This window comes from Amblyomma maculatum, chromosome 3, assembly GCF_055883805.1.
Source record: "Amblyomma maculatum isolate TAMU_Amacu chromosome 3, ASM5588380v1, whole genome shotgun sequence".
NCBI classification, from domain to species: Eukaryota; Metazoa; Arthropoda; class Arachnida; order Ixodida; family Ixodidae; genus Amblyomma; species Amblyomma maculatum.
In genome coordinates, this window is record NC_139346.1 from 156,694,877 (window position 1) to 156,720,362 (window position 25,486).

The 25,486-nt window shown below is 42.7% G+C and overlaps 1 protein-coding gene across 1 annotated transcript; it reads left to right on the plus strand.

The window, feature by feature from the left end:
• LOC146196577 (GPN-loop GTPase 1) lies at nt 1-23,918 on the plus strand. The gene is made up of 13 exons (XM_084598333.1): nt 1-125; nt 850-956; nt 1,693-1,786; nt 3,332-3,371; nt 3,865-3,931; nt 4,512-4,549; nt 4,643-4,721; nt 6,473-6,613; nt 9,449-9,678; nt 12,403-12,442; nt 13,316-13,400; nt 20,375-20,467; nt 23,750-23,918. The coding sequence occupies exons 2-13, from the start codon at nt 858-860 to the stop codon at nt 23,848-23,850; spliced, it is 1,107 nt and encodes a 368-aa protein (XP_084454459.1). The 5' UTR covers nt 1-125; nt 850-857; the 3' UTR covers nt 23,851-23,918.
• The last annotated feature ends 1,568 nt before the right edge of the window (nt 23,919-25,486 follow it).

The window sequence follows — 25,486 nt, forward strand, 5'->3', positions numbered from 1 at the left end:
TTTTTCAAGTCGCATGAAGCCAAGGCAGGTCGAAGCCCCAAAGCTGCTGTAGTCGCTGTTTGTGTTCGTTGTGTCCATGTGCGCGGTCCCCTCGTGCGTATTGCCTCCGCTTTCTGCACTTTCTTGTAGGTACCATCGCGCGAATTCTGCTCTTTATTTGTGTGCAAAATTATGAGCTACTTCGGTCGATTAAGTTGAAGGGTTACCTCGGCGTGGATGTTTCTGTCGCGGCTGTCATTCATTGAACGTTGTTTTTCGTACTCGTTGTCCACTTAGTTTACAGCTAGTCCAGTCCTTTTGCTTAGACGCGTTTTTAAATTAAACTTATTAGAAAGCTTCTTTTCCCGCGTGGCTTGCGATCTGCTTACAGCAAACGAATAATTCTTTTGCGTGCCGCAGTGGAGGCTGCTTGGTTTCTACAAACTTTCACAAACTAGCCTACAACAACACTTGTTAAAGAGCGAGTTTTTCTGGGAGGGGAGTACCTGCTCAGGTGTAAGCTGATGTTAATTACAGCGGTGGGATGTTGTTTGGGAATGAATACAAATTTGTGCAAAGAAGCATGCGCATACTTTTTACTTTATAGATTGTACATTTTGCACTTAGTACACTTATATGACTGTTAGCCATGCAGTTGAGTGCATTGCTCTTCCTTTCAGTTTCAGCTTATGTGCAACTTTATGTAGGGTCTAAACTCTGTAATGTTCTTGTAGAACCAGGCTTGTTCAAGCTTGCACATTCTTTGACCATAAAGCCAGTTGAACATGTGGCTGCTTTAATTTCATTGTAGCAGTCATTGGAACCCTGAACGATTTCTTTAATGAATATTGATTACACATTGTTGTGCAGGATTAGCAATGGCCACTAGCAGTGAAGAGCCCCAGGTTGTCGAGCCTATGCCGACCTGTGTCATTGTACTAGGAATGGCAGGCTCTGGCAAAACAACATGGGTCCAGGTATGAGTCATTGCTCATTGTTTTGTTCGCTCTTTACTCCGATTCAGTCTTTCAGCAAGTATTGAGGTTATACTGTGATACCATGATACCACTGGGTCAAAAGTTTGGCCAAATATAAGCAAAAGATACATTGTGCTATCAATCATGGGCATGCACTTACAAGTGAGAAACTTCCAGGCTGTTGGTTCCTGTTACGCAGCAGTGTGGATCTGAATTTGACATTCTGTAAACTTCTAGTTCAAACATCACCTAGCTGTAATGAAAAGTCATGTGCACTTGTACTTACGCAAGCTGCAAACAATACTAGTCGTGAATGTACTGCTGTTTCACAGTAACTTTGCTGTATTCACTTTATTGCATGTTGGATCAATAAACTTGAATTTAACACTGTTCATTTGTCCTGCTGTTTGCATACAGCAAATGGATAGAAAAAGTTATGAGTGTTTTGCAAAGAGTGAAAAACTGTGCAGTGCCATAATTTGAAGAAAATAAGCACAGTTCTATCCAAAAGCAAAGGTTTCTTTAAGTGGAAACATTTTTAATTTTCTGTCGTACACAAAAAAAATAATGCCCCACTGTAATCGTCTGCACTAACTAGAGGTAGAAATGCAGAAAATGTCCAATAACTCATAGTGAAAATGAAGATTTTTGAGAGAATAGGCAGTTGACAGTGATTGAAACCGTTATAGACAGCTTGCAAACCATGCAGAAGTCTTATTCACTGAACCTGTTGCAGCGTCTGACTGCTCATCTTCACACTGTCAAAAGACCACCTTATGTTGTGAACCTGGATCCAGCATGTAGTGAGGTCCCATATCCAGCTAATGTAGGTATGTACTTGCACTGGCCTTGGTACTCTTCAGATCTTTCCTGGGAAAAGGATTACCAACTTCCCCAAGCTTCTGTTTCAGCTATTCATTCAACGAAAAAGATTTAAATTTTTGCGTAATTGCATTCTTAAAGCTGGCGTGAACTATGTTTTCCAACTGTCATTGGGTTGTCTTTTGCTGCATCTTTACTTTTACTTTATTTTAATCAATCCAGGCACATCATTCTGTGCCTAGGGTAGGTAGTAGTGTGCCTAGTGTGTACTGAAGTGAAGTTAATATTTTTTGTTTTTGTTTTCTTGTAATTGTCACCTGTTGTCTGCCTGAGTGAAAAGGCAATTATTGAAAGATCAATGATGAAAATTCCCACAGGACACTTACAGCCTGTGATGCAAATGTTTAGTGTTAGCTGGTATGAGCGAAAGTAGGGACTTCTGAAAATGAGGTCTGGTTTAGGAAGTAGTGTAGAGGCATCCTGGGCTACTGCAGCCATTTGCTGCGGTTATGGCCTTCTGCATCCCACCTGTGTGAAAGTGGTTATAATAGTTTTACTACAGCCTGATTTTACTTAAGTGTTAGAGCCATATTGGGAAGGATACATTTGAAAGCTCGAAAAGGGATAAACACATGTCTTATGCCATCAAACCTGGGTAGGATCTATTATCTGCTAACACTGTAAAAATAATGTTGAGAAAGGGGCTGATTCTAAATGTATTCTATGTGCATGCGCAAACATGTATGTGGCAGCATGCTTGCGGGCTACAGCTTCGTTCAAGCAATATTACATGACAAACAAGGAATATTGCGTTCACATGCATACCAGTTTGGATGGCGATATTGCTTGTCAGTGGGCCACTGACTTCTAGTCTTTGCTAGGAAAGGTGTGAATGTGATTTAACTTTGAAATATGCTTCATTTACATCCCTTTGTGCCTGCATGCCAAAGGTGACGATTGGAATCTGAGGAAAGCTGAAATGCACTTCTCAAGTATAATATCTTAAATACTGAGTGGCATTTCTTGGTTCTTTTGGCATTTGCCTTGTGGCCCAGCTGCAGTGGCTCAGTGGTTTGGTTGTTCGGCTGCTGAACCCAAGGACGTGGATTCAGTCCCGGCCACGGCGATTGCTTTTAAATGGAGGCAAAAAGCAAGGCACCCATGTACTGTGCAATATCGGTGCGCATTAAAGAACCTCAGGTGGTCGAAATTTTCAGAGCCCCTGACTTTGGCATCTTTTATAGACCTTTGCATCGGGCGAAGGAGTTGTTGAAATTCCTCCTTTCTGAACAGTCGGAAACTGGTTTCGCTGCAGCTTCCACGGTGCTTGCGCGCGGTGCACACGACTGTCCAGTGAACAATATGGCAGCGTCCAGGGAGCCCAAAATGCAAAGGTCTATAGCCTGAGTCCTTTGAGACGTTAAACTTTTTAAACCAAACAGAGTCAAGAATTTGGTTTTTGATAATGAATTGCTACAAGGTAGACTTGATAGTTCAAAAGCATAGTATTTGTGTCGGCATTTCACTCAGGCTTTCTTATTTTCATTTTACAGATATCAGAGACACAGTGAAGTACAAAGAAGTCATGAAACAGTATCCTTTCTTTATATTTTCTCATTCTGAATTCTGGACTGCATGGGAAAATGCATTTTTAGGAAGCAATCTTGGACTCGAGCCTTCAGTCCCAGGAATATGACACTTTTTGGCATTTACGCATATTTAGATTGTTTGCACAAAAAGCATCATTGTCTTTTTGGCACAAACAGCTCTACATTTATTCCGGTTGTGTGAGATGGTCACTTAGGTACAGGTTTTTGATTTTTTTAAATATTTTATGTTGTTTTTGATCTCAAGCTTTAGAGTACTCGAAACAAATTAAGTTGTAACTCGGAACATACTGTCTCAACTTCAAGGCTCGACCTTTGTTCACGTTAGGACCCTGCCTGAACTGTATTTTGCTTTTGAGCAAACGTTCTGGAGTTACTGGGAAGGTATCATGACTCGCTGAGGCATGATGGGTAGCTTTCACTTTTATTTTTGTTTCACTCAATGGCCCTGTAGTGTACTGTTCCTTAGCCCATTGCAGGTATGGCCTCGGGCCAAATGGTGGCATTGTCACGTCACTCAACCTTTTCTCTACCCGCTTTGACCAAGTAAGAGCCAGAGAATACCTGTAATTTGATATATGCTTATATTTTAATGAAGTTTGTGTCAATGACATGTTACTACATTGGAAGGATTTGTGTAATTCTTTTTGTTAATGAAGTTGTAGTTTTCAAGTATTCAGGGAACGTATTTCTGTGTGCTGATTGCAAATATGGAATTCAATTTCACGTAATATACCTCTTGCGCACATGTATAATATGTTATGTCAGGCTTTTGTTGTGAGGATTTAAAAACCTTTTTTTGTTACGAGGTTGTAAAAATGCATGCCATCGGTTGCATTGTTTGGTAAAAGGGAATACAGTACGGTGTCTGGATATTCTGTTCATCATAGAACTTCAGTTATAGGGTTGTGAAGTTATCACTTCAGAAAGAAAAATTTTTGTCTCATTTCCTAAGGTGAAAGCATGGTGACGATCACTAAATAAATGCTGCGTGCTTTATCACAAAAGTTTGAAATTTATGGTATTGAAACACCAGCTGTTACTTACTATGCTTACACAAAGTGAAAGTGCTGCACTTATGCAATTTATTTATTTATTTATTTATTCCTTACACTCTGTTCTACAGGTCATGCAGCTTATACACAAAAGAAAGTCTGAGCTGGAGTAAGTTTCTTGACTTTGCCGTTAATAATGAATTCATTATAATCTCTTGGTATAATGCAAATAGTGTGACCACTATGTGTGGCCTTGTTGCAGGTACGTAATCTTTGACACTCCAGGCCAGATTGAAGTCTTCACTTGGTCCGCATCTGGAAGCATCATCACCGAGACTCTGGTTCGCACATTTTCTTGTGGCTGGTCATTCAAACAGTATTTCATATACTGGCTCAAATATTTTGCTGAAATTTGCAAAGCGCGTTTATTCTAGCATGCACATTGTTTTTGATACCTTTCTCTAGAATAGAAGTGCACATTAGAGTGTGTAGATGCTGCAGTCACAGTAGTTGTATCACCCAAGTCTGTTATTCTGATTATCATTCCAAGGTTCAGCATTGAGTAGAAATTGCTAATCCTTGCTACAAAAGTTGAATGAAAACTTAAATTACTTTGTTATGGCCGTCCTTGTCATCTCAACAAGATATTTTGTTCAATTTCAAGGAGATGTATGTTATGTTCACCCGTTTGGTTCCTTCGCTACACACCATTCGGATGTTTTATTACCTTTGTATTGTTAGAGGTAAATCTTGTCTTTAGGTGATTCTGCATTACCTTTAGTGTTCATGTATTTTCACAAAGCATCACCTAGTTCATTTTATAAACAGTGATCCATCATCAGCCAGTGGCAAAAGCAGTAAAGTGCCCTTGTGCTGCTGGGGTTTGCCGGACTGGCAAGCAGCAGTCACATTGGCTGGATATCTAGGAAGGTAGTAATCAGCGCAGTATCCATAGTAGTTAAATATGTATGTTGAAATTATTTTTAATGCCTAGCATTTCTGGCCACAATAATGGATTTCGCTGCTGGCAATGCAACGCCTGCTCTCTCTCTCTCTGCGAGCTTGAGGAGCGAAGGAGACGGTGGCGACGTTGCAAGCCCCAAGTGGTGTTGCACCACGTCTTAGACAATGGGAAGGCAGAGCAGCCTCCCAGCTGCAGCCAATGAGAAAGTGGCGCATACCACAGTTGTGGCTGTCACTGGGCAGTACTGCACAAATGTGTGTTACCCTGGACTGAGTAGTCCCGTGTCGCTCGCACCAGTCGCCCCTCTGCCCTCACAGGCGGCAGGCGTGTACGCTCCGTGCTCCCTCGACCTTGGCTCCGAACTGCTCACTGGGCTGTTTGACGATAAAAACCACAGCAGACGATGTGAAGAGAGCTCAGGACGTGGCTGCACTGCACTTTTGATTGGCATTGCTATGAATGAAGCCGGGTCGTCTGGTACTGCGGCGTGAGCAGCGCTATGCACCTACTTCTAATTTGATTACCTATGCAAATCGGCTGTAATATTTTTATGCCATTATCGTTCTTCCATGCTGACCTGAGCCAGTCATTTAACTTAAAGCAAAATTTCTGCACTGCCTTTGTGGCCGCAGAAGTTCAAGTCAGTTTTGCGCAAGAATGCTTGTATCACTATTGTTGTCCTTCGTTATACCACATCACGTGGGAATGTAGAAATAACGGTAGCTTTTGTAAAGACCCAAGTGCGGAACAGTGGGAAAGCCGGCTCTCCAGTGGCGATCTGGGTTACCAACTAGGTCTGATCCAGCACGCCCAGCAAGCAGCGAAGCTCAGCGGAGCCCTGGAATAGGGGCACCGACCCTGTAAGTAGAAGGAAGATGGACCTCTTCTGCTACTAGCGCAAGACATTCCTAGAGAAATTAACATATTTCCTATCCTATCCTATCACATTGCTTTAGGCTTGCCTTCAAAACACCGTGACTGCTTTGTCAAACTTGCTTCCATGCCAACAGCGTAAAGAAGATGCTGTTAGGGGCCTACTGTCATAATTTGCCATAATTTGGTGGTCATTATGACCCACCGACCTTTTGCTGCAGATGACAGATCAGTTCTGATGCTATTTTGTTGCAGGCATCCGAGTTTCCCACAGTGGTTGTGTACGTCATGGACATCGTTCGCAGCGTCAACCCGGTGACCTTTATGTCAAACATGCTGTATGCATGCAGCATCCTGTACAAGACCAAGCTGCCTTTTGTCATAGCCATGAACAAGGTAAAGTGCCTTCTATGTAAGCTGACAATAACCTTTGTAAAACTGATAATATTTGGGACCTCAAGTTCAAGTTTGGTCGCACGATGACAATTCCATTCTTTTACCCTAGCAGTGAGTCGTAAAACTAGTGGTATAGTAAGTTGCACCCAGTTTGACAGCTGATCCCGCGGCGGTGGTGCAGTGGTTAGGGTGTTCGAGTGCTGTGGCCAAGGATGCATGATCGAATTCCGGCCGCGGCGGCTGGTTTTCGATGGTGGTGAAAAACAAGGTGCACATGTGCTGTGCGATGTCAGTTCACATTAAAACAAGGTGCACATGTGCTGTGCGATGTCAGTTCACATTAATGAACCCCCAGGTGGTCGAAATTTCCTGAGCCCTCCACTACGGCGCCTCTCACAGCCTGTGTTGCTTTGGGACGTTAAACCCATAAACCCAACCAAGCACATGCGTGCATACTGTTTAGTCCATTCAAAGCACAACAAAGATTGCCGCTTCTCAGTCTTTTTTCGCTGATTTAGCAGGCTGATTGCATGCGAGTTTATACTTGAGCGTGTTGCTGTTTACTGGACATGGAATGCTTAGCACAGTGAAGACAAGGAACAGTTAAAAGTAACTTGCAAGAACGGCTGATAGGTCTAGCTGTCAACAGAGCAACTTCCAGGCCCGGCTACTGTGCCGGAGTTCCCGGGTTCGAACCCGGCCACGGTGGCTACGTTTTGATGGAGGCGAAACGAAGTGGCGTTCGTGTGCTGTGTGATGTCAGCACACGTGAAAGATCCCCAGGTGGTCGAAATTACTCCGTAGCCCTCCACTACAGCTCTCCTTTCTCTCTTTCCACTTTCACTCCCACCTTCCTTCCCTTGCCGCGTGGTTCAGGTGTCCACAGAGCAAGTGTGACAGATACTGCGCCTTTCCCTTCCTGTGAACCAATTATATATGTATAACTTCCAGACACGGAGGTTTGTTGCACTACTTATTTTATATGTTGCGTAAGGTGACCCCGTGGAAGCAGATTTGGGTTATAAGGTGTTGTAGTATGTTCAGCATTGTACAGAATGCCAAGGAATAAGAGATGAATTGAGTTTTACTAATTTATGGGAAAATAGTGCAAGAAAGAAAGGTGGGCAGGTTGCAGGCATTTTCACTAAGGAACAAATATGTACTTGGCAGCCTGTCAGGTGACAAGACACACTTTTTTGCACTTTAGCTTCTCGACAGTGCCTGGCCTTTTTTGTAATAGCCGGGAAGCTTGAGCAGACAGTAGTTTCGGGTGAAAAATGTGTCTAGATTTTCCCACTGTAAGACAGCGGAACATTTCAACTGGGGTTATGCCTACACTTATTACATTTACACAAACGAGTCGCGTGCACATTTTACTACAAAGTGCTTCTGGTTGGGCACTACTCACTCTGAGCAGACGAAAGCCACGTGGTGATCTATATACAGAAATGTCTTGCGCATAATTAACCTTTAACCACTAAGTCTGCGTTCGTACAGAAATGTAAAAGCATTGCGAGTTCCAAGCCTAGTTTTGTTATGAGTTCTGTATTTCGTTGCTTAGTACCATTGCTTGGTTGGCATTCTTATTGATCAAATTCAGACAAGGTCAAATTTTGGGGGTCAAGGGACCAAAATTTTAGGGAACCAAATTTGTAAGTCACCATTGTGTCACCATATTCCAAATAGGTGAGTCACAATTTTGGTCAAATTTGGACTAAATCAAATTTTACCATTGCAGGTGGTGAAATTTTGGGGGTGATCCTTCTAAATTTGCATGTTACCACTGAGTTGGCCATACTGATATTAGGTTAGGTGCCATTTTGGTCACATTTGGACAGAGTGGAATTTTGTGGGTCCAGGGCACCAAATATTGAGGTGGTACATTCCAATTTGTATACCACCACTGAATTGGCCATGCTCGAATTAGATTCGACACGAGTTTCGGTCCAATTCCAACGAGGTCAAATTTTGAGTGTCCAGAGGGACACATTTTGGAAGTGGCCCATCCCAATTTGGAGGCCACCACTGAACTGTTCGTACAGGAATTAGGTTAGGCATCGATTTTGGTCAAATTCTGATGAGGTTAAATTTTGGGGATGGCCCACCAATTTTGGAGGTTACCACTGAATTGGCCATACTTGAATTAAGTTAGACATTGATTTTGGTCAAATTCTTACAAAATAAAATTTGGGCATCCAGGGGGCCAAATTTTACGGGTGGCCCATTCCAATTAGGAGGTCACTTTTGAATTGGCCATACTTGATTTAGGTTAGGCATCAATTTTGGTTCAATTTTGATGAGTTGAGATACTGGAGGTCCTGGCGGCCAAACTATGGGGCTGGCCCATCTAAATTCGGAGGTAACTACCTAGTTGGCTGTACTCGAATTAGATCGGACACCAAATTTGGTCTAATTATGTGGCTATTTGTGTCAACACACACCGATAACAGCCCTTGCAGACAAACTCTGTCCATAGCTTAATATATTAATTATTCAATTATCAATCATGTCAATGTTTCACTGAATTAATTATTCCCACTATTTACATATGTCCTTAACTGTTATATTAACTACCCATGCAGTTGATGATCGGCAGTTCATGCGGACACATTTTGCCAACACATTCTGTCTACACTACCCATGAGCGAATAAATGCTTTCGCATTTGGAGCCTATTTGCTTGACTGCTGTTTTTCTTGTTCACTTACTAGCAAAATTGTTAGCGAACAGCACAATAGGTTTGAGGGTCAAAAAAGAGTTACTTTCATATTATGGCTATTATAATTGTTGGTAGATGTTTTAGTCATTGCTTGGCACTTCCACATGCCCAGTGCAGGTGGACGTGGTCGACCACCAGTTTGCAGTGCAGTGGATGCAAGACTTTGAGGCCTTTCAAGATGCACTGCAGGGTGAAACGTCTCACATCTCCAACCTGAGTCGCTCCTTAAGCCTCGTGCTTGACGAGTTCTACGGCAACCTCAATGCCGTCGGTGTGTCCGCTGTCACCGGGAAGGGCGTGCCTGAGTTCCTCGAGGCCCTGCAGAAAGCTCGCCACGAATATGACACGTGAGTGACAGTTGCATGTATGCAATGTGTCACCCAGCAGAGCAGCACATGCATTCAGACTGAAGCTTTACTCAAGCTCCACACAGCCAGCAGCTAATGTACGAGTGCTCCCCTCTAATCTTGGACTGCGTTCCATTTGCCAGAACAGTTGATTTAACTTGTTATGCGATGGTCGAGCTTATTTCATTATTTATAATACCCTGAGTTGCAAATAAAAACAATGGCACTTTATCAATTGATGCAGTCTGAAATTAGAGATGAAGTTCTGTAACCTCCTTCCTTAGTGCTCACGGTGATGATTCTCACAGTGTTGACACGAATGTGATGGATTGTTAGTGTAGAAGCTAGCAGACGTATTCGCATGCTATGAGAAATTGCCAGACTTCAGCATCAGGCTATGCATTGTGAACACAACACTGTAGTAGACCTTTGTTGCAGTAGAATCCTCTGTGTTGAAATTCGAACCATTTATTTTTTATCATCCCCTTGACTTTCTGTGCAAATGTGGATATTGCTGCCGTTTTTATTTTTAATTTATTCTCTCCATTTTAATTGTGCCTTCTTGATTTGTGCTTGCGTTTCTGTTTCATCCAAGACCATAGTTAGTGTTTTCTATTAAAGCAGAATCATGTCTGTAATTTCAATTTCGTTAATTCATTATGCTGAACTATTTCAAGTAACATTTTTTACTTCACTTTTTGTATGCTCGTTCCATGTTTTATTCATCCTAAAGCATATAAAGCATGCTAAACTTGCTTTAACTTGGCTTGTACTTTAAAGCATGGCTTACAGCATGCAGTAATCGTGATTTGCAAAGTTGACACTTCTGTTTTGCACTGTTTAATGCAGCCCTGTTCTGCAAACCCACCAAGCATTAGAAACAAGTGTTTCTACTTGGCTGTTTTAAATGCTCAATATTTGAGTGCTTGCACTGCACATGGCCATTGATTCAAACATTTTGGTTAAGAGGTGCGGCTCATAGGCTAGCAGCACGGCCGCAGCCCCAGTGCTTTAAATTGAAGTTTCCACCTTGCATTACATGAACAGCTGCAGAATCGTATGATAAGTTACACAAAGCTTTGTTGTTTAGTGATTTGTGGTGTCTTTTGTTGGCACAGTTGGCACAGGGGAGAGAACAGTTTACACCTGTTGCCACAGGTCCACTTCTCTTCACTCCAGGAAAGAGAATGTTTGTGGGAGCTTTTATCCTCTTTTTGGTGCTCTGGCAAAGGCACTGCAATTGAATATTGTGAGCACTTGGAGTATGTGCGAAGCCGCTTTCAGGCTAGGGAGTGATCTGATAACAGGCCAAAAAATCGAAGCAACGAGTGCTAGTGGTGGCTAGCAGCTAAACCGTTAGTAAAAAACAAAACGAAAAAGCAAGCAAGCATAGACCTGCACACTTGGTGATGGTGGCAAGCATAGTAGAAAATGTCACATGTGTGACAAGCAAAAGGAAACAAATTGCGGATGTGGTAGATATATGCCAATTCCGAGTCGTGCAGTGCTGTGGATGGGGAATTTACGCAGGTATTTTCAGTTCTTTTCGTTTCAGGTATCTCTGCTACAACGCGACAGTGATAGAGTATTGGGCTCGTACCAAAAAAACCATCACAGGTGTCATACCCTAGTTTTGAGAAATGTGTCGGAAAAAATGCGCACTTGATATCAAAATTGTGACACCAATGTTCTTTGTGCAGCGTTTCAGGTGGTGTCATGCTATTTCGCTACCCATTTAGCATCTATCTGGTGGTCAAATTTGAGACTAGTTTGCGATAAAAAATGGGAGGCTTGTCTGCGATAGGGATTCGGACCAGCAAAATATGTACCTCCAATTGTATGCTGTTAATTGATAGTTAAAGTGTTAGAAGTGAGACAGGCACTGCGCCTTTCTTTCCCCAAAAAGGAAACCAACTGAAGACTTTTACCACTTCGCAGAATGAAAAGACGGTGTTAATAGTTAATAAGCACCCCCGTACATTTTTTTTTTTTCGCATCGCCCTTTTGCCTCTTTGGCACCATGAGCACTTGCATGTGTCTTTAGTAGTCGCGTTGTTTCCATAGGCCAAGCTTGAAAGTGTTTCATAAAAATGATACTGGATAGAGAGTCTATAATGCGTTCAGTCGATAGTACAGCCTTACGCTTTATTTTTTCATGCAGCAGAGCTTTTGAATTTGGTGCATGGTTGCGAAAATGTGCAGCCTTGCTTGTGTTCTTTAATGTGCACTGGCATTGCACAGCGCACAAATGCTTTGGGTCACACTGTCATCGTGGTGCAGCCACCATGATTGGGATTTCTTCCTGTAAGTTTGCTTTCAGCACATGAACGCTGTAGGTGCTAAGTCAATGCAGCAGGCAGCAAGGAGTAAAAAAGGCTGTTATCGCTATGTCCAGAGGTGCCCAAACGCATAAGGGGCGGCTAAGACATACTTAGTGGGCAAGTGCACACGCTTTTGTTGCTTGTTGCAGTGGCACATATGATTATACTCATTTCTAATCATGGGCAATGACTGCAGTACCAGACTGCAGTCATTGCCTTGTGTGCTTATTTATCATTAATGTTAGACTTTCATTTATCATGTGTCCCCGATACACACGTAGAATGTCACAGAGACATGCTGTGCAACAATCAGGTGCCACTTTTTGCTGCCTGTACTTCCGCCTCACTCGTCAGAAATGATTGCGATTTCTGATGCGATGCTGTGGTTGCGATTTCCTTGCAGGATTTACCGGCCAGAATATGAGCAACTCAAGAGAAAGAAGGTATGTGATTCATTTGACGTGTTGAGAAATCAGCGTTACCTTCCGTAACAGGATTTTTGCGTACCCACTTTAAGGGGTCAGGTAACCAAATATTTACGTTCTGAGCCATTCTGCAAATGCGGCTTGCATGTGTTTGTATGCACAACAGAATTACTGATTGCAAGTCGTGAAATTCTTGTAGAGTACAGAAATAATGTAAGGGAGACCCCCCCACATTGTAAAAATCTCTCGTTACAGTTCTTTGTCAGTAATTTGAAACTACTCTCTGAGAGAAAATTGGTTTGCCCATTTTTATCTACAGTCGAAAACAACTTATGGGGAAAGCATTGTTGGTTTGCTGTTAGAAGTGGCACTTCGCCCACTTACCGCTGGCTCGGGCCAGGACAAACCGCCGAGGGCATAGCCCGCATTCACTGCACACCTGTGCTCTCGTTCCAGAGGAAGGAAGCTGCATTACACAACACTATTGATCCCCAGACCTCATTACAACCCAATAGCCCTGTCGCAGCTCCCAAAATCCAGGCTGTGGCACCGCACATGCAGAGCAAAAGCTATTCGTTACACACCGAGTTGACTGTGCTTTCGCTTAAGTTACCGGTGTAACCACATTAAACGTAACCACATTAAACTGCTGTGATTCTTGCTACAGGGATATTGCATTGTATTCTCTCTTTCTTCCAAAACTGCTTTTGCTCTTCAAGATTAATTCTGATATTAGGCTGCCTAACATGCTGCCTGATTGGAGACCATTTATCATGCTCGTTGTTCACTCAATTATTTTGGAGCTGGAGGCTTTTGGATACTTTTCTCTCTGGTGTTTTGTGCCATAGTAATGAAGTTATATATATATATATATTTTTTTTTTTTTTTAAGGAAGAAGCATCGTTAGCTGAGCAGGCAAAACAGCTGGAGCAGCTGAGGTTGGATGTTGCTGAAGGGGACAGCGTTCCACTTACTGGTAAGTGACACAAATGGCATGGAGCCATAATGTCAAATTTTTTTACTTTGATTAGGAGCTACGCTGTGCACTTCGTCTTGCTCAAGACATGGAGTTCCATGGAAGCTGTGAGGCACACTGAAGCAGTCACCAGTGCACTGCAGCAAGTAGGACGCTGCACTGCTACTCATATATTGATGTCCCTTGTAATCCTTAACATTTCATTTCATGGAATTTTTGACAGTTTATATGAAACAAGGCAACTCTGCAAAGTGTAATTTGAAGTTCGTTGATGCAACAGCTGGCCTCTAATTTGCCAGGCATTTCATAGACCCATTTGATACAGTTGTCTATATAATATACTGCAAAAGTAGTGAAGTATCATGTGGTGTGGATTAGACTCGAAACAAAATGGGCTTTGAACAAAACAGTGCTATCTTCTGTTTGAAGAATGGCCATAAGTATTTATCACGTGCAATACCTATTAACGCAATGCATGCCTCTAACCGACACCAAAAAACTACAGGCATATGCTTACAGAGTCATAAAACCAATATGCTTCGGGGTGCTGTAGCTTCTTGGCAGCCACATTACGGGCCAGTCCTGCTTCAGCTGCCATAGAATCCCATGCTATACAAACTTGGCTAGTTAATTGCAGTTCTGGCAGTGCTCTTGCATGGTTTGCATGGCTGTCACCTCATGATAGTGGGTTATTCCGTGCTGGCATTTTAACAGCCTATATTTAGCATACGCAGCACAGAGGTGACACGCCGGCCTAAGCGGTGCATCTATCTGTGCTCGACTCTATCGAAGCCTCACCATCACCACATCAGGTTGCTCAACTTCAACACGTTGAGCCCACACAGTCACCCCAGACGAGGCACAAGAAAAACTGTGTCACGAGAGGCGGTCAACAGAGAGCACTGCACAAAATGCGGTTGTATTGGCTTCAAGAGTTTTGTTTCTGTCATCAGCATTTTTTTTTCTTGGTCATGCTGTGTCACGACACGAGCACTAAAATTAACAACCCAAAAGAAGAAAGCGTCTACGCTGCAGCTTAAAGGATGCAGTTGCTAGGTTATTTAAAATAGACAATAATCATGTAGGATTAGGGTAGCCGTCCTGAAAGCAGCATGGAAGTGTACTCATGCTGCAACTTTGCCTACCCCATGCGCGCTCCCTCCGCACTGTACCTGGAAGGAGGCTGCAATGACGGAGAGTCAATGCAGGGAAGTTAGGATGCTTAAAATCCAGTACAATCGCAACAGTCACAAAGCCTTTCACGTTCCAAAGAAGCATGCTGCGCTTGCAGGAAGTGAGAAAAAATATATGTATATATTTCAGTAAACTGTGTAATATTTCATCGCACAATTTATTACTGTAGTTTTTTGCACCTTCATGAAAAACATAGCAGCGGGGTTGTTCTGTTATAGAGTAGATTCCTGTTAGAACAAAGCTGAGAAAATCTGATCGGTCTCCGTACATGTTAAAAACCGCGGGCGGTTAAAAATTATCTAAAGCCCTCCACTACAGCGTCCCTCGTAGCCTGAGTCGTTCTGAGATATTAAATCCTGGAAACCGAAACCGTTCAGTTAGTTCCCATGGGTCAATGGAGGGGAGAACAAAAGCTCAAGATGAGTTGCTTTGTGTCTTTCAGTTAAGGTGAACTTTCGCTATGACCAGAAACTGTAATATGTATATCCTACTGAGATTCCACGTTGTTGTTTTGAGCCAAATGGAATAATAAAGAAACAAACCCTTTCTTACTTGAAAACGTCCCCGCACATCCGCTGAGATGTGCAGCGAAGTTTTCTTGCGGGTGTATGGGAGCATGGGCACCATCAAGCCTGTCAGTGCCCAGCATACAGATCTCACTAGGCCAGGTTTCAGCATAGACTAGAACCCTGCTATAGTAAACTTCTATATAGTAAAAACTCGGATATATTGAAGTGAAACTGAAGCCTCAGTTCATATTCCAGAGATGACTGTACATTTTCCCGCCTTTAAATAAAGACATTTTTGATAAAAATTGATTATAGTAAAGTGCATCTGGCTAGATGACGACTTTCCACAAAATGACATTGCCGCATGTGTGTTATTTAGGATCGCGAAACAAATAAAGAAAAAAATAACACCGAATGTTCCCCCCCCCTTTTCTTTCTTTTTTTTTTTTTTTAAGATGGCTTTACCATTAGCCTTAGCAACAATCAGGGGAAGCCAACTTTACATAGGCCTTGGAGCTGTGAGGGAAAGCACGCAGCGCATAGAAAAAAAAAATAAAATAAAGCTGTCTACAAACATGAAAAAAGTCGGCGCCGTTCATTAAGAAAGTAAGAAAGCGTAAAAGTGAAGCAAGAAATAAGAAGGGAAGATGGTTGGTTGGTTTGTGGGGTTTAACGTCCCAAAGCAACTCAGGCTATGAGAGATGCCGTAGTAGAGGACTCCAGAAATTTCGACCACCTGGGGTTCTTTAACGTGCACTGACATCGCACAGCACTCGGGCGCTTTGCTTTTTGCCTCCATCGAAAAGCGACTGCCGAGGCCGGGATTCAATCCCGCATCCTTGGGAACAGTAGTCGAGCGCAGCTGAACATTCGCTGCAGTGTGCAGCACGAAGCATGTGGCAGCGATGGAAACAAGTGAAAGAAGCGCGGCGTGTGCGGTTTTGCAACGCTTGACTACCGCACGTATTTCTCATTTGTTGCCTTTTAGAAAGCAGAGACAGCAGATGTTGACGTGATCATGCAGGGCTTTGGTTTTATCATGAAATTAAGCTCACTTCATAATCGCATTGCCCACATGCTTAGTAGGTACTTCCACAAGATGTATGCGAAAAATCTTATAATTGAAAGAAGAAAATGGCACTACGAGATGATGAGAGAGAGAGGGAAGGTTTTTAGAGGTTTCTTTTTTTTTTCATTAAGCATGTTCAGTAAGTAGCCATTTAATTAGCAGGCAGCATCTTCAGAACCGTGTCATCATCAACAACTGATATAGTAAAGATTTTTGCCAGTTCCAGGGACTTTACTATAAAGGGTTTCTACTGAAGTGTAGTTTTCAAATGCCGTGTACTGCTCTCAGGCAGGTGAAAAAGAGTGTAGTGGGGTTGGGGAGCGTGCACCTAGTCGTTAACTGTGCTGACGCAACGTCGCTTCTCACAATTTTATCCAGATGTGGGCACCGCTTGTGCATTGCATGTGGAAGTTTGTAACAAAATGTCTTGTTTAGCCATTAACAGCTGCACTGCAGAAAGGGCGAGATAAGAGACAGTGACATGAAAAAGAAAAAAGGCTGTCAAATGATTTCATAGCCTGTAAATACTGCATGTCTAGCCATCTGGACACCGTCGGAGAATGCTCTAAGCTAAATGGAAAATAAAAAAACAAGAGAGAGAGAAAATAATACAGTTTGCGGCTGCTGTGAAAGAGAGAAAAGGAAATATGACAGCAGAATAAAAAACAAGGCCGGTGCTGTTTTCGAGTGGGTTGGTTCGAGCTTGTTTCATGTAGTCGTTGTTCAGCTCACTTCTCGCATAGCCCACGTAAATGCTCTGCTCACAATTGTCTTCTCACTGCAAGGTAATTCTATTCTTTGCTGTCATGTAACAGACATGTGGACACTCGTTGCATACCCACATAGCCTTTTTGGAGGCACTTTTGATAAGACAAACATAATTTCATAATACCTCCAAGTTAGTGTTACCGCTTCTCTGCACAATGAAATCTCTAATTCGGAATTTTGGATTATTCGAACTAGGAGCGCAGTCCTGGAAGACGTCCACGTAAGCCTGTCTAGCCTGATGGACGGGCCACGCACTGGTTAATTCAGATGGGCGATCGTGTCACCGTACGACACAATACAGCCAACGATTATCAAACTAGCCCTCGAACCTCATTCACATGGAACAGCGGTGCCCATGCACATCTTGTGCTCTATGGCAGGTGCGACAATGATCAAAAGTTCCCTCCACGGTGGTACAGTGGTAAGACGTCCGACTATTGTGCCGGAGTACCCGGGTTTGATCCCAACCGCAGACAGCTGCGTTTCGATGGAGGCGAAACGAAGTGGCGTTCGTGTGCTGTGCGATGTCAGTGCACGTTAAAGATCCCCAGGTGGTCAAAATTACTACAGCACCCCTTTCTCTCTTTCCGCTTTCACATTTTCCTCCCTTCCCTTACGGCTGGGTTCAGGTGTCTACAAAACACGTGCGACAGATACTGCGCCTTTCCTTTCCTGTGAACCAAATATTATTATTATTATTAGACCAGTCGCATGGTATTGGTTTCGCTTTCCTTAACTTCACACCATTCCGTAGCAGCAACCGGGCACACGCATTGGCCGGTTGCAGTTTTAGATGCTTAACGTAGAGTAACTTATTTAGTAACCCGTGTATCCCTCATGTACATCCACATACTGCTTCCCGTATGCTTGAAACTGCATGCTGGGTTTCACTGCACTGTGCACTACAAAGCATGGACTGTGCGGTGAGGCATCCGCAAAATGCGACAGGGTTGTTTTGTGAGGAGGCTCCACTGCTCCTGCATCGAACTGCGAAAAGAATGCCAGATGCCTTTGCGATTTTGGGAACACTTTTCTTTAAAGTTCCTGACAGTATGCATAAGGCAAGGCACATGACTAAACTGGGAAAAACCATTGTTTTCATTAGGATTTCATCTCAAATGCAGACGGCCATCATACGTGTGTTCATTAAATAAAATTGCTCTGTCAGTCACTAACAGTTTTAGGCACTGTGTTTTCAGGCCCATTCGACAGTTTGAACTTTCGGTTAATTGGAACATTTTTTCTTGTCTCTTGAAGGCCAAATTGAATAGAGTTTACTATGTCCTTTTTTATTTTGTACTACAGCGGAATATCATTGACAACAGTTTCTCACAGTCGATGAAAATTAAAACGTATTGCCCAGAAATTATATTATCCAAAAGAACAGGTCACGAAATGTTGCAGATGAAACATACCTGCTTGGCACAGAATACTTCTTTATAACACTTTGAAATAATGTGTCATTCAGAAATTGTATTGTCCAAAAGAACGTGCTCTAAGAAATAAATGAAACATGCTCTAAGAGATAAATGAAACATACTTTGCAGAAAATTTAATTTTATTATAGCACGGGACTTTCTGTCACTCAGTGTCTAGAAGCAAGCGCTTCTGAAGATCGTAGAAACAAATCTCAGTTCCATCGCTGATCTCTGTATCTGTGAGAAAGCCGCGAAGAGCGTCTAAAACTTGGCGCTCTACCAAGTTTGTCAGAAGCATATCTTTGGGTAACTGTGATCAAAAAATAAAGATGGTGTAATGTTGTCGATGCGCAGCATCTTGGTGCGCTGTGCTCTGCAAAAATGACGGCATGGAACTGAAGCATGCATTTAAAAACAAAAATTTATTCTTGACCTGAGAAGTGGGCAGGTGGGTTCATTATGCGAATGGTTTTATTAACTGGGTAAATATGATACTTGTTGAAGATCATGTCCGATATTTATAATTGGCCATGAGAATGCAATTACTGTGGTTGCTATCTTTTTTCGGTAAGCATTTTTCGCTGTCTCTTGAAGCGAAATTTGAAACCATATGTATATTTTGTACATTTCTGTGATCATACTATACAAACCATCATGAAAATATGATTGCATTAGCTGTGTGAAAATGCATTAACTCTATAGGGCATCAGTCGGGAAGAAAAAAAAAGGTATTATGCCGAAAAACATATTCAGCGGAATCATATCAATGAGATTTCATTATATTTGTTCAGCACGCTCGAGGTTGCTGGTGATGACGGTGATTCAGTTGGCGAAGTGCGATTTTTTCTTGCTGAATTGGAGTTGTGTGTTCTTCAAAATGACATGATCGAAAGTGTGCATTTGTCTAGCAGCATCAGCATTGAACCGCGCATTTGTTCCTTAACTGTCTCCTGCAAACATTTTTTTCTTGCCCACTATTTCGGAAAGCAGATGGTGCAGCCACCTGAACTGGGCCTGTATTATTAGACACTGGCTTTTCCGATTTGCTAATGCTGGCCTCAGCTTTCATAGTGCTGGGTAGCTTAGTTACCCGGGGCATGCAAACAAGTTTGAAAAAGGTAATATTGGCCCCCAAGAAAATTCTTGCTTGACTTGCAACTGCCCGCTTGTTAAAGGTGCATCGAATATTGGTGCATTTAAGTGTGCTTTTAGTAACTTATTTAGCAGCCAGAGATTTTGTGATTGTTGTACACATTGCAGCACAAAGATATGCCTTAGAAAATGTGCTGATTGAATTGACCAAATTAATACCCATGCACAATACAGAGTAGAAAAAAAACTGGGCCGGTTGTTTCTGAATCTTCTCTACTACTTAATGAACAAAGGGCTTTTGGCCCAAAATTTAATAATAAAAATTTCGTGTAATTCATCTTAGTAATTGGCTATTCGAGCAAAATATAGAGAATATTTCGAGAAGCACTACATAATGACAAGCAACATGTCTTTGGTTCCAGGCAGCTTCAGTGCTCAGCTTTTTTTTTTCAATCCTAGGTTCAAGTTATGTGAAACACCTTGTACATTGATTTGGATTACCTTTTTTTTTTTTATCATGCTGTGTGTGCGAGAGATTGTGCTCTTTGCAGTAGCAGTGTGTTGATTTCAGTACAGCTAGTTGGTGAGGCTTACGAGTTTGTTGCTTACATGAGAATTTAGTAATAAACCTGCACATTGCCAATCATAGGCTTATGGTGAAGGTTGTTAGCATAGTCCTCTAGATAAGCAGCTTAAGTTGCCACCGTCAGAATGATAAGTAGGTGAAAAGTTTTTAGACAGCTGGTAAAGCGAGACCTCTAGGAACCTATAGTGTGGGGATGCATTTTTGACGATAGTACAGTTACTAAAGCAAACTTTTTGCCTTCAAAGATGGTGTGATAACAGCCTGAACCTGTTTGTTTCGGCAAGTGACAAGGAGTGGTTGATTTTGTCGCACATCATCTCATCCTTTTCTAACACCAGGTGTTGTGCATGGCTCTGAAGACAGTGTTGACGTGCAGCCTGGTCTGAGTGATGACGAAGATTCTGAAGAAGAGCGCCCAATGGATGATGAAGGTACATTCGGCAAGCTTTTGGTTTTCAGCAGTTTGATTCATGTGTAAACAGAGATGCATGTTTCAGGAAATATGAAAATATTCAGATTTGTGTGTGTGAACCTCGTAAAGGTCCGCAAAAACCAACTGCTCAGTATTGAAGCACATTCTCACAGTAAGAATACTCAGGTGTTGACACTCACTGCCTGGCGTGCCGCAGAGCGTGCACATTCACACTCTAGCACCTGTGCTGATCGGAGCAGTGAGGGTATGGCGTAGCAGTGCTGTCATGTAGGGGCCCACCACTTGCAGAGCAGCGTTGACACAAAGCTTTATGTCCTGCTTCAAGCCTAGTTTATCCATGTTTTGCACTGCCAGAGTGCATCACAGTACATAAACATTATGTTCTTGGCTTCAACAATGCGGTGGCCAGCGTGCATGAACAAGATTTGCAAAAAACTAGGCTCTTGCCTCACACTTTGGCACCACTTACAGTGGTCATTGTTCAAGCGCTAGTGGTGGTATAGGCCCATCTCATGAACAGCTGTCTTGATCCTTGTGCCCAGCGCTGTGATGTACTACTGCTTATTCTTGTTGTGGCACACCTGTAATGTCCCACAGGGTCCAGAAGCCAACTCGACACAACTTTTGGCAAGAAGTGCTTTGTACCCAACTGTAATTCTAGCAACCGTACTGCGAAAATGTAATGCTGTTAATTGAAGATCCATCAGAGCATGCTTGTCTAGAAGTGGTGGACTGGGAAATCACCAGAGCAGATAGCATGTCACCCCCATACGATCGTGTCTGCACAAAGAACTTTCCTGTGTGAATCTCGTTGACACGATTCTCACTGGAATAGAAAATTAAATCAATAGCTAATGGTGTGTCGAACGGACCCCCGTACATATCCTTCTGGATATGCCAAGTGGATCCAATCATCTTATCGTCTGTGGCTAAAGATACGTCAGACAGACCTGGAACTTTTTTTCCTGGGTACATAGAATCATAGCCTCCTCTATAAAGGAGGCTATGACCGGATTTTAAAATATGACATACCACAAAACTTTCCTATAGGTTTGGTATCACGGTATCGACGATGTAATTCGATCCACTATTGGCCGTAATAGGGCGGATTCAAGTTTGCATGATTATACAAAGGCAAGTTACGCAGTGCATAGCTTTCTGCTGTTCCCATGCCTACCCACTGCCTAAAATGGGGTGATAATTGGCGTTTGGGTGCACACACTTCGAGTGTGCAAGTGCTGTTTTTGTATAGTACGGGCATGGCAAATGTGATATCATTAAGTTGTATAATTACTGAACAGCCAGCACAGTTCATTGAATAGCGAGGTTGAAGTGCGAAATTGCCCCCGGCTATATTTTATGTGAATGTGAGGCACAGGTATTGTGCTGTGTGCCGAAGTCTGACATCTCATTTATGTATAATTACTGGGCAGCCAGCACAATTCATTGAATAGCAGGGTTGAAGTGCAAAATTGCCCCCGGCTATATTTTATGTGAACGTGAGGCACAGGTATTGTGCTGTGTGCCGAAGTCTGGCATCTCATTTATGCTCACATGTGACGATAGCTGAATGGAGGCCATTTGAATGGCCCATGCTAGCCTCGGGTACGCAAATGCTTAAGCTCCATGAGCCCAAACTTCCTTGAGAAGACAAAAGCTGCGAGCATAGTGCTTCACTAGTGTTCCTCTAACTCATTTACATGGAAGCAGGTTGTTCACGCGTCCAGCTTTCCGGTTGTTCACTCATGCATTGCTGTGCAGGCTCGCTGGCCTGGTCATTGCCGCTTTGTGAGCATAGGCCTCAAGTAGATTCGACACACATTTTTCCATGGCTGGGAGGTAGAATCCACAAGATAATTTAAGGATGAACATACTGTTTGCGGGTAAAGACGAGCCAACATAACATATCTTACAGGTTACATTGTTTGTGCGCTTTTAGATATGTGTTGTGCTGGCTATGGGGGGGGGGTGCTCGATGCCTAGTATATATGCCTGCGCTTCAGAGGTCACTGAAGGATTGCAGATAGTGCCAATGCTGGTGATGCTTAAATTACGACCAAATTGAGGTGACAGATAATGAGACTGTATGCTAAGTGCAAAGCAGAAAAGCTTTTGCTTGTGCGGTGCAGCTTGTGCGGGTGGCAGTGATGCTTGCTGCATGCAGCCCGAAGCAAACTTCAAGCTTCTGCCCCAGCCGTGGTGGTGCAGTTGAGGGCACTCGACTGCTGTGCCCAAGGACGTGGTATCGAATGCTGGCCGTGGAGGCCGCTTTGTTTTTTTCGCAAGGCAGCCATGTGCTGTGCGATGTCAGTGTACATTAAAGAACCCCAGATGGTCTCAACTTCCGGAGCCCTCCACTATGGAGTCTCTCGTAGACTAACTCATATAGCGACTCATAGAGTCGCTTCGGGATGTTAAGCCCCAGCCGCGTCGCTAATTGGACAAAAAGGCATTTAAATATACCTCGACAGAAGCATAGTTATTACCTTCATCTACCCGTGCTATTTTGAGCGCCAAGCATTTTCTTGCTATCGGCGCTGCCAAGTGTGTGTTTCTTTGTTAACGCTTGTCAACCCAATAAACTGTTTCTTTGGAAAACCATTTGCTGTGTTCCTCACTTCCGCAATGATATAAGCACTATGTTGCAGTATGTGAATACCTTGTTCATTCTGTATAAGGGGCGCCCGTTTTCGAGGCGTAAGCCTTTAATGGCTCATGCTCGCAGCCACGATCGTGTCTGTCCGTCCATCCGTATCGCTTTCATTACGTGGGAGGCGGTAGCTGGCAGCTAACATGGCCGAGCACTAATTGACGTAGGGCTTCCCGGCATTACGTTTAGCAGGAGCTGCCAACTCTGGCCTCTCCTTTCATATGGGTGGGTGACATGAGAATCAGCCTGCCAAGACCCTTGCATTCACGTTATCCGAGGCCATGCAGGCACGTTCACACGGCTGGGTTAAAGTGGGGCTTTATATGTTGGCTGGCAGCTTACGCTATCGCGTCATACCAATCCAGGCGTGCATGCGGCGCCTTTCATTTGGCGCTTCCTCAAACACTACCACACAGCACACACAAGCAGATGCAGTACAGCAGGCATCAGCGGCATTTCAATAACTGCTTACTACTTTGTACCTGCGGGACAAAAGAAGAAAAAATGCATGCAACATTTACTAGTTACACGTTATGTGTAAACAGTTGTTTACAATGCCATGCTGACTATTTGTAGTAACTAATGAAAAGCAAAGTCTTTAAAATTTGTGCATGTCTTGTTTTATTGCAGATGACGATGAAAAGGAGTACGAGTCATTCAAGAGCTTCCTAGAGAGAGAAAAGGCAAAACGTGCAAAGAAGTATCAGGCAGACACGAGTGAGAATACATGATGAGCACGGCAAGGAATGTTGCGAAAAAGCTACTTTGTACAGTCCATAAAGTAACTTGAAGGTTTTAATACTGTGTCATTTTTCCTTAGTTTGTGTAATAATGTGGACATCAGTGTTGATTTAAAGTATGTATTTTGGTCATTTCATTTGCAAATAGATTGGTCATGTTGGATATTACCTATATCTCGTTCGTGGCATGTATTAGCTGAAATCTTTCAGAGTCTTGTCAAAGACGAGTCTGTCGATACTGTAAGCTAGGGAAACTTTCTCACACCTCTTTGAGCTTTGATTTGAACTTATGGCCTTCTGATTACAAATGCTAGGCTTTATATGTTAAAGCTCATCTTTTGAGTTCATCTTGTAATTGCAGGAACACCGTGGTATGTATTAGCTGAACTCTTTCAGAGTCTTGTCAAAGACGAATCTGTCGATGCTGTTAGCTAGGGAAACTTTTGCACACCTCTTTGAGCTTTGATTTGAACTTATGGCCTTCTGATTACAAATGCTATGCTCTACATGTTAAAGCTCATCTTTCGAGTTCATCTTGTTATTGCAGGAACTCAGTCTACATGTTCCAAGCATACTTATAAACTTCGAACTATTGTCTAGCATGTCCGATTTCTGTATTAAAATCACATTAAATGCCCACACTCCTACTATTTTGTTTACACACAGCAAAGAGTAGGAGCCATAAATATGTAGCAGTTTTATCAAAATATAATTTTCAATGTCTTCATGAATTATAGTACTATTTTTATGCAAGGCTATGCGGGCCCACCAAGGTCTGGATCCGTCCTTGCAGGGCTCTGAGTGCGGGTAGTGAGATGCTTATGGTGCATTGGAAGGTTACGCGGATTGCTCTAAAAAGCCAAGCCTGCCAGCCCCTTTAATCCGTCTTCGCTTAACAGCCAAGAGCGAGCTTGGATTTGCTGTCAGTGCAGGTGTGATGGCTTACTTGTGTATAAATGTGTAGCATGCAGAAGAGATTGCATAACAGATTCGAAACGCCTTCGCTTAATAGCCAAGACCACCGCAGAGTAATGAGGGCAAGTCTCGGGGAAGAAAACAGTGCATGCATATTTTAATTTTTATGGGCTTAATGTTGCCTGCAACTAAAACTATTAACTGAAACCCAATAAAACAAAATAGGAGCAAAAAGAAAATTTTACAGAATGCCCTTTAATGCACCTTTAAACCTGTAGTGCACATGCTCCACAAATTCCGGCATAAGTAGACTCTTTTTTACAATCTTGTAATATGATAGCTAATGTTATGCAAATGCAGTGGACTGTCTTCAATTCAAACCGCTGGCTTATTCAAACCAATGCTTCTGGTCCATTGACATTAAGTGCACTAATAAGGTTGTTTTAATTTAAACCCCACTTGAGTGTAATGAACATTGAATCTCCCCTCTACGAGTTTGAGTTACTGACAGTCTGCTGTTGCTTTCAAGAAAATTTGGCAGTTTTGTGAACTTCTGTTTACATTTCTATTGAAGGCCATTCTCTAGAATTGATATTCATATTTGCAGCACTGCTTAAAAATTAATGCATCATAACTTCTACAACAAAGTTGTTTCAGGGCTCCAAGCTTGCTCATTAATACCATTAATCAAGTTTGAATTTTGATCTGCTGG

Bases quoted from the DNA above. Each gene is read 5' to 3' on its own strand.
- LOC146196577 (XM_084598333.1), top strand. From the start codon at position 858: ATGGCCACTAGCAGTGAAGAGCCCCAGGTTGTCGAGCCTATGCCGACC. The intron at 3,372-3,864 runs GTATCCTTTCTT...AGCCCATTGCAG, and splicing joins TACAAAGAAGTCATGAAACA to GTATGGCCTCGGGCCAAATG. The intron at 3,932-4,511 runs GTAAGAGCCAGA...TCTGTTCTACAG, and splicing joins TCTCTACCCGCTTTGACCAA to GTCATGCAGCTTATACACAA.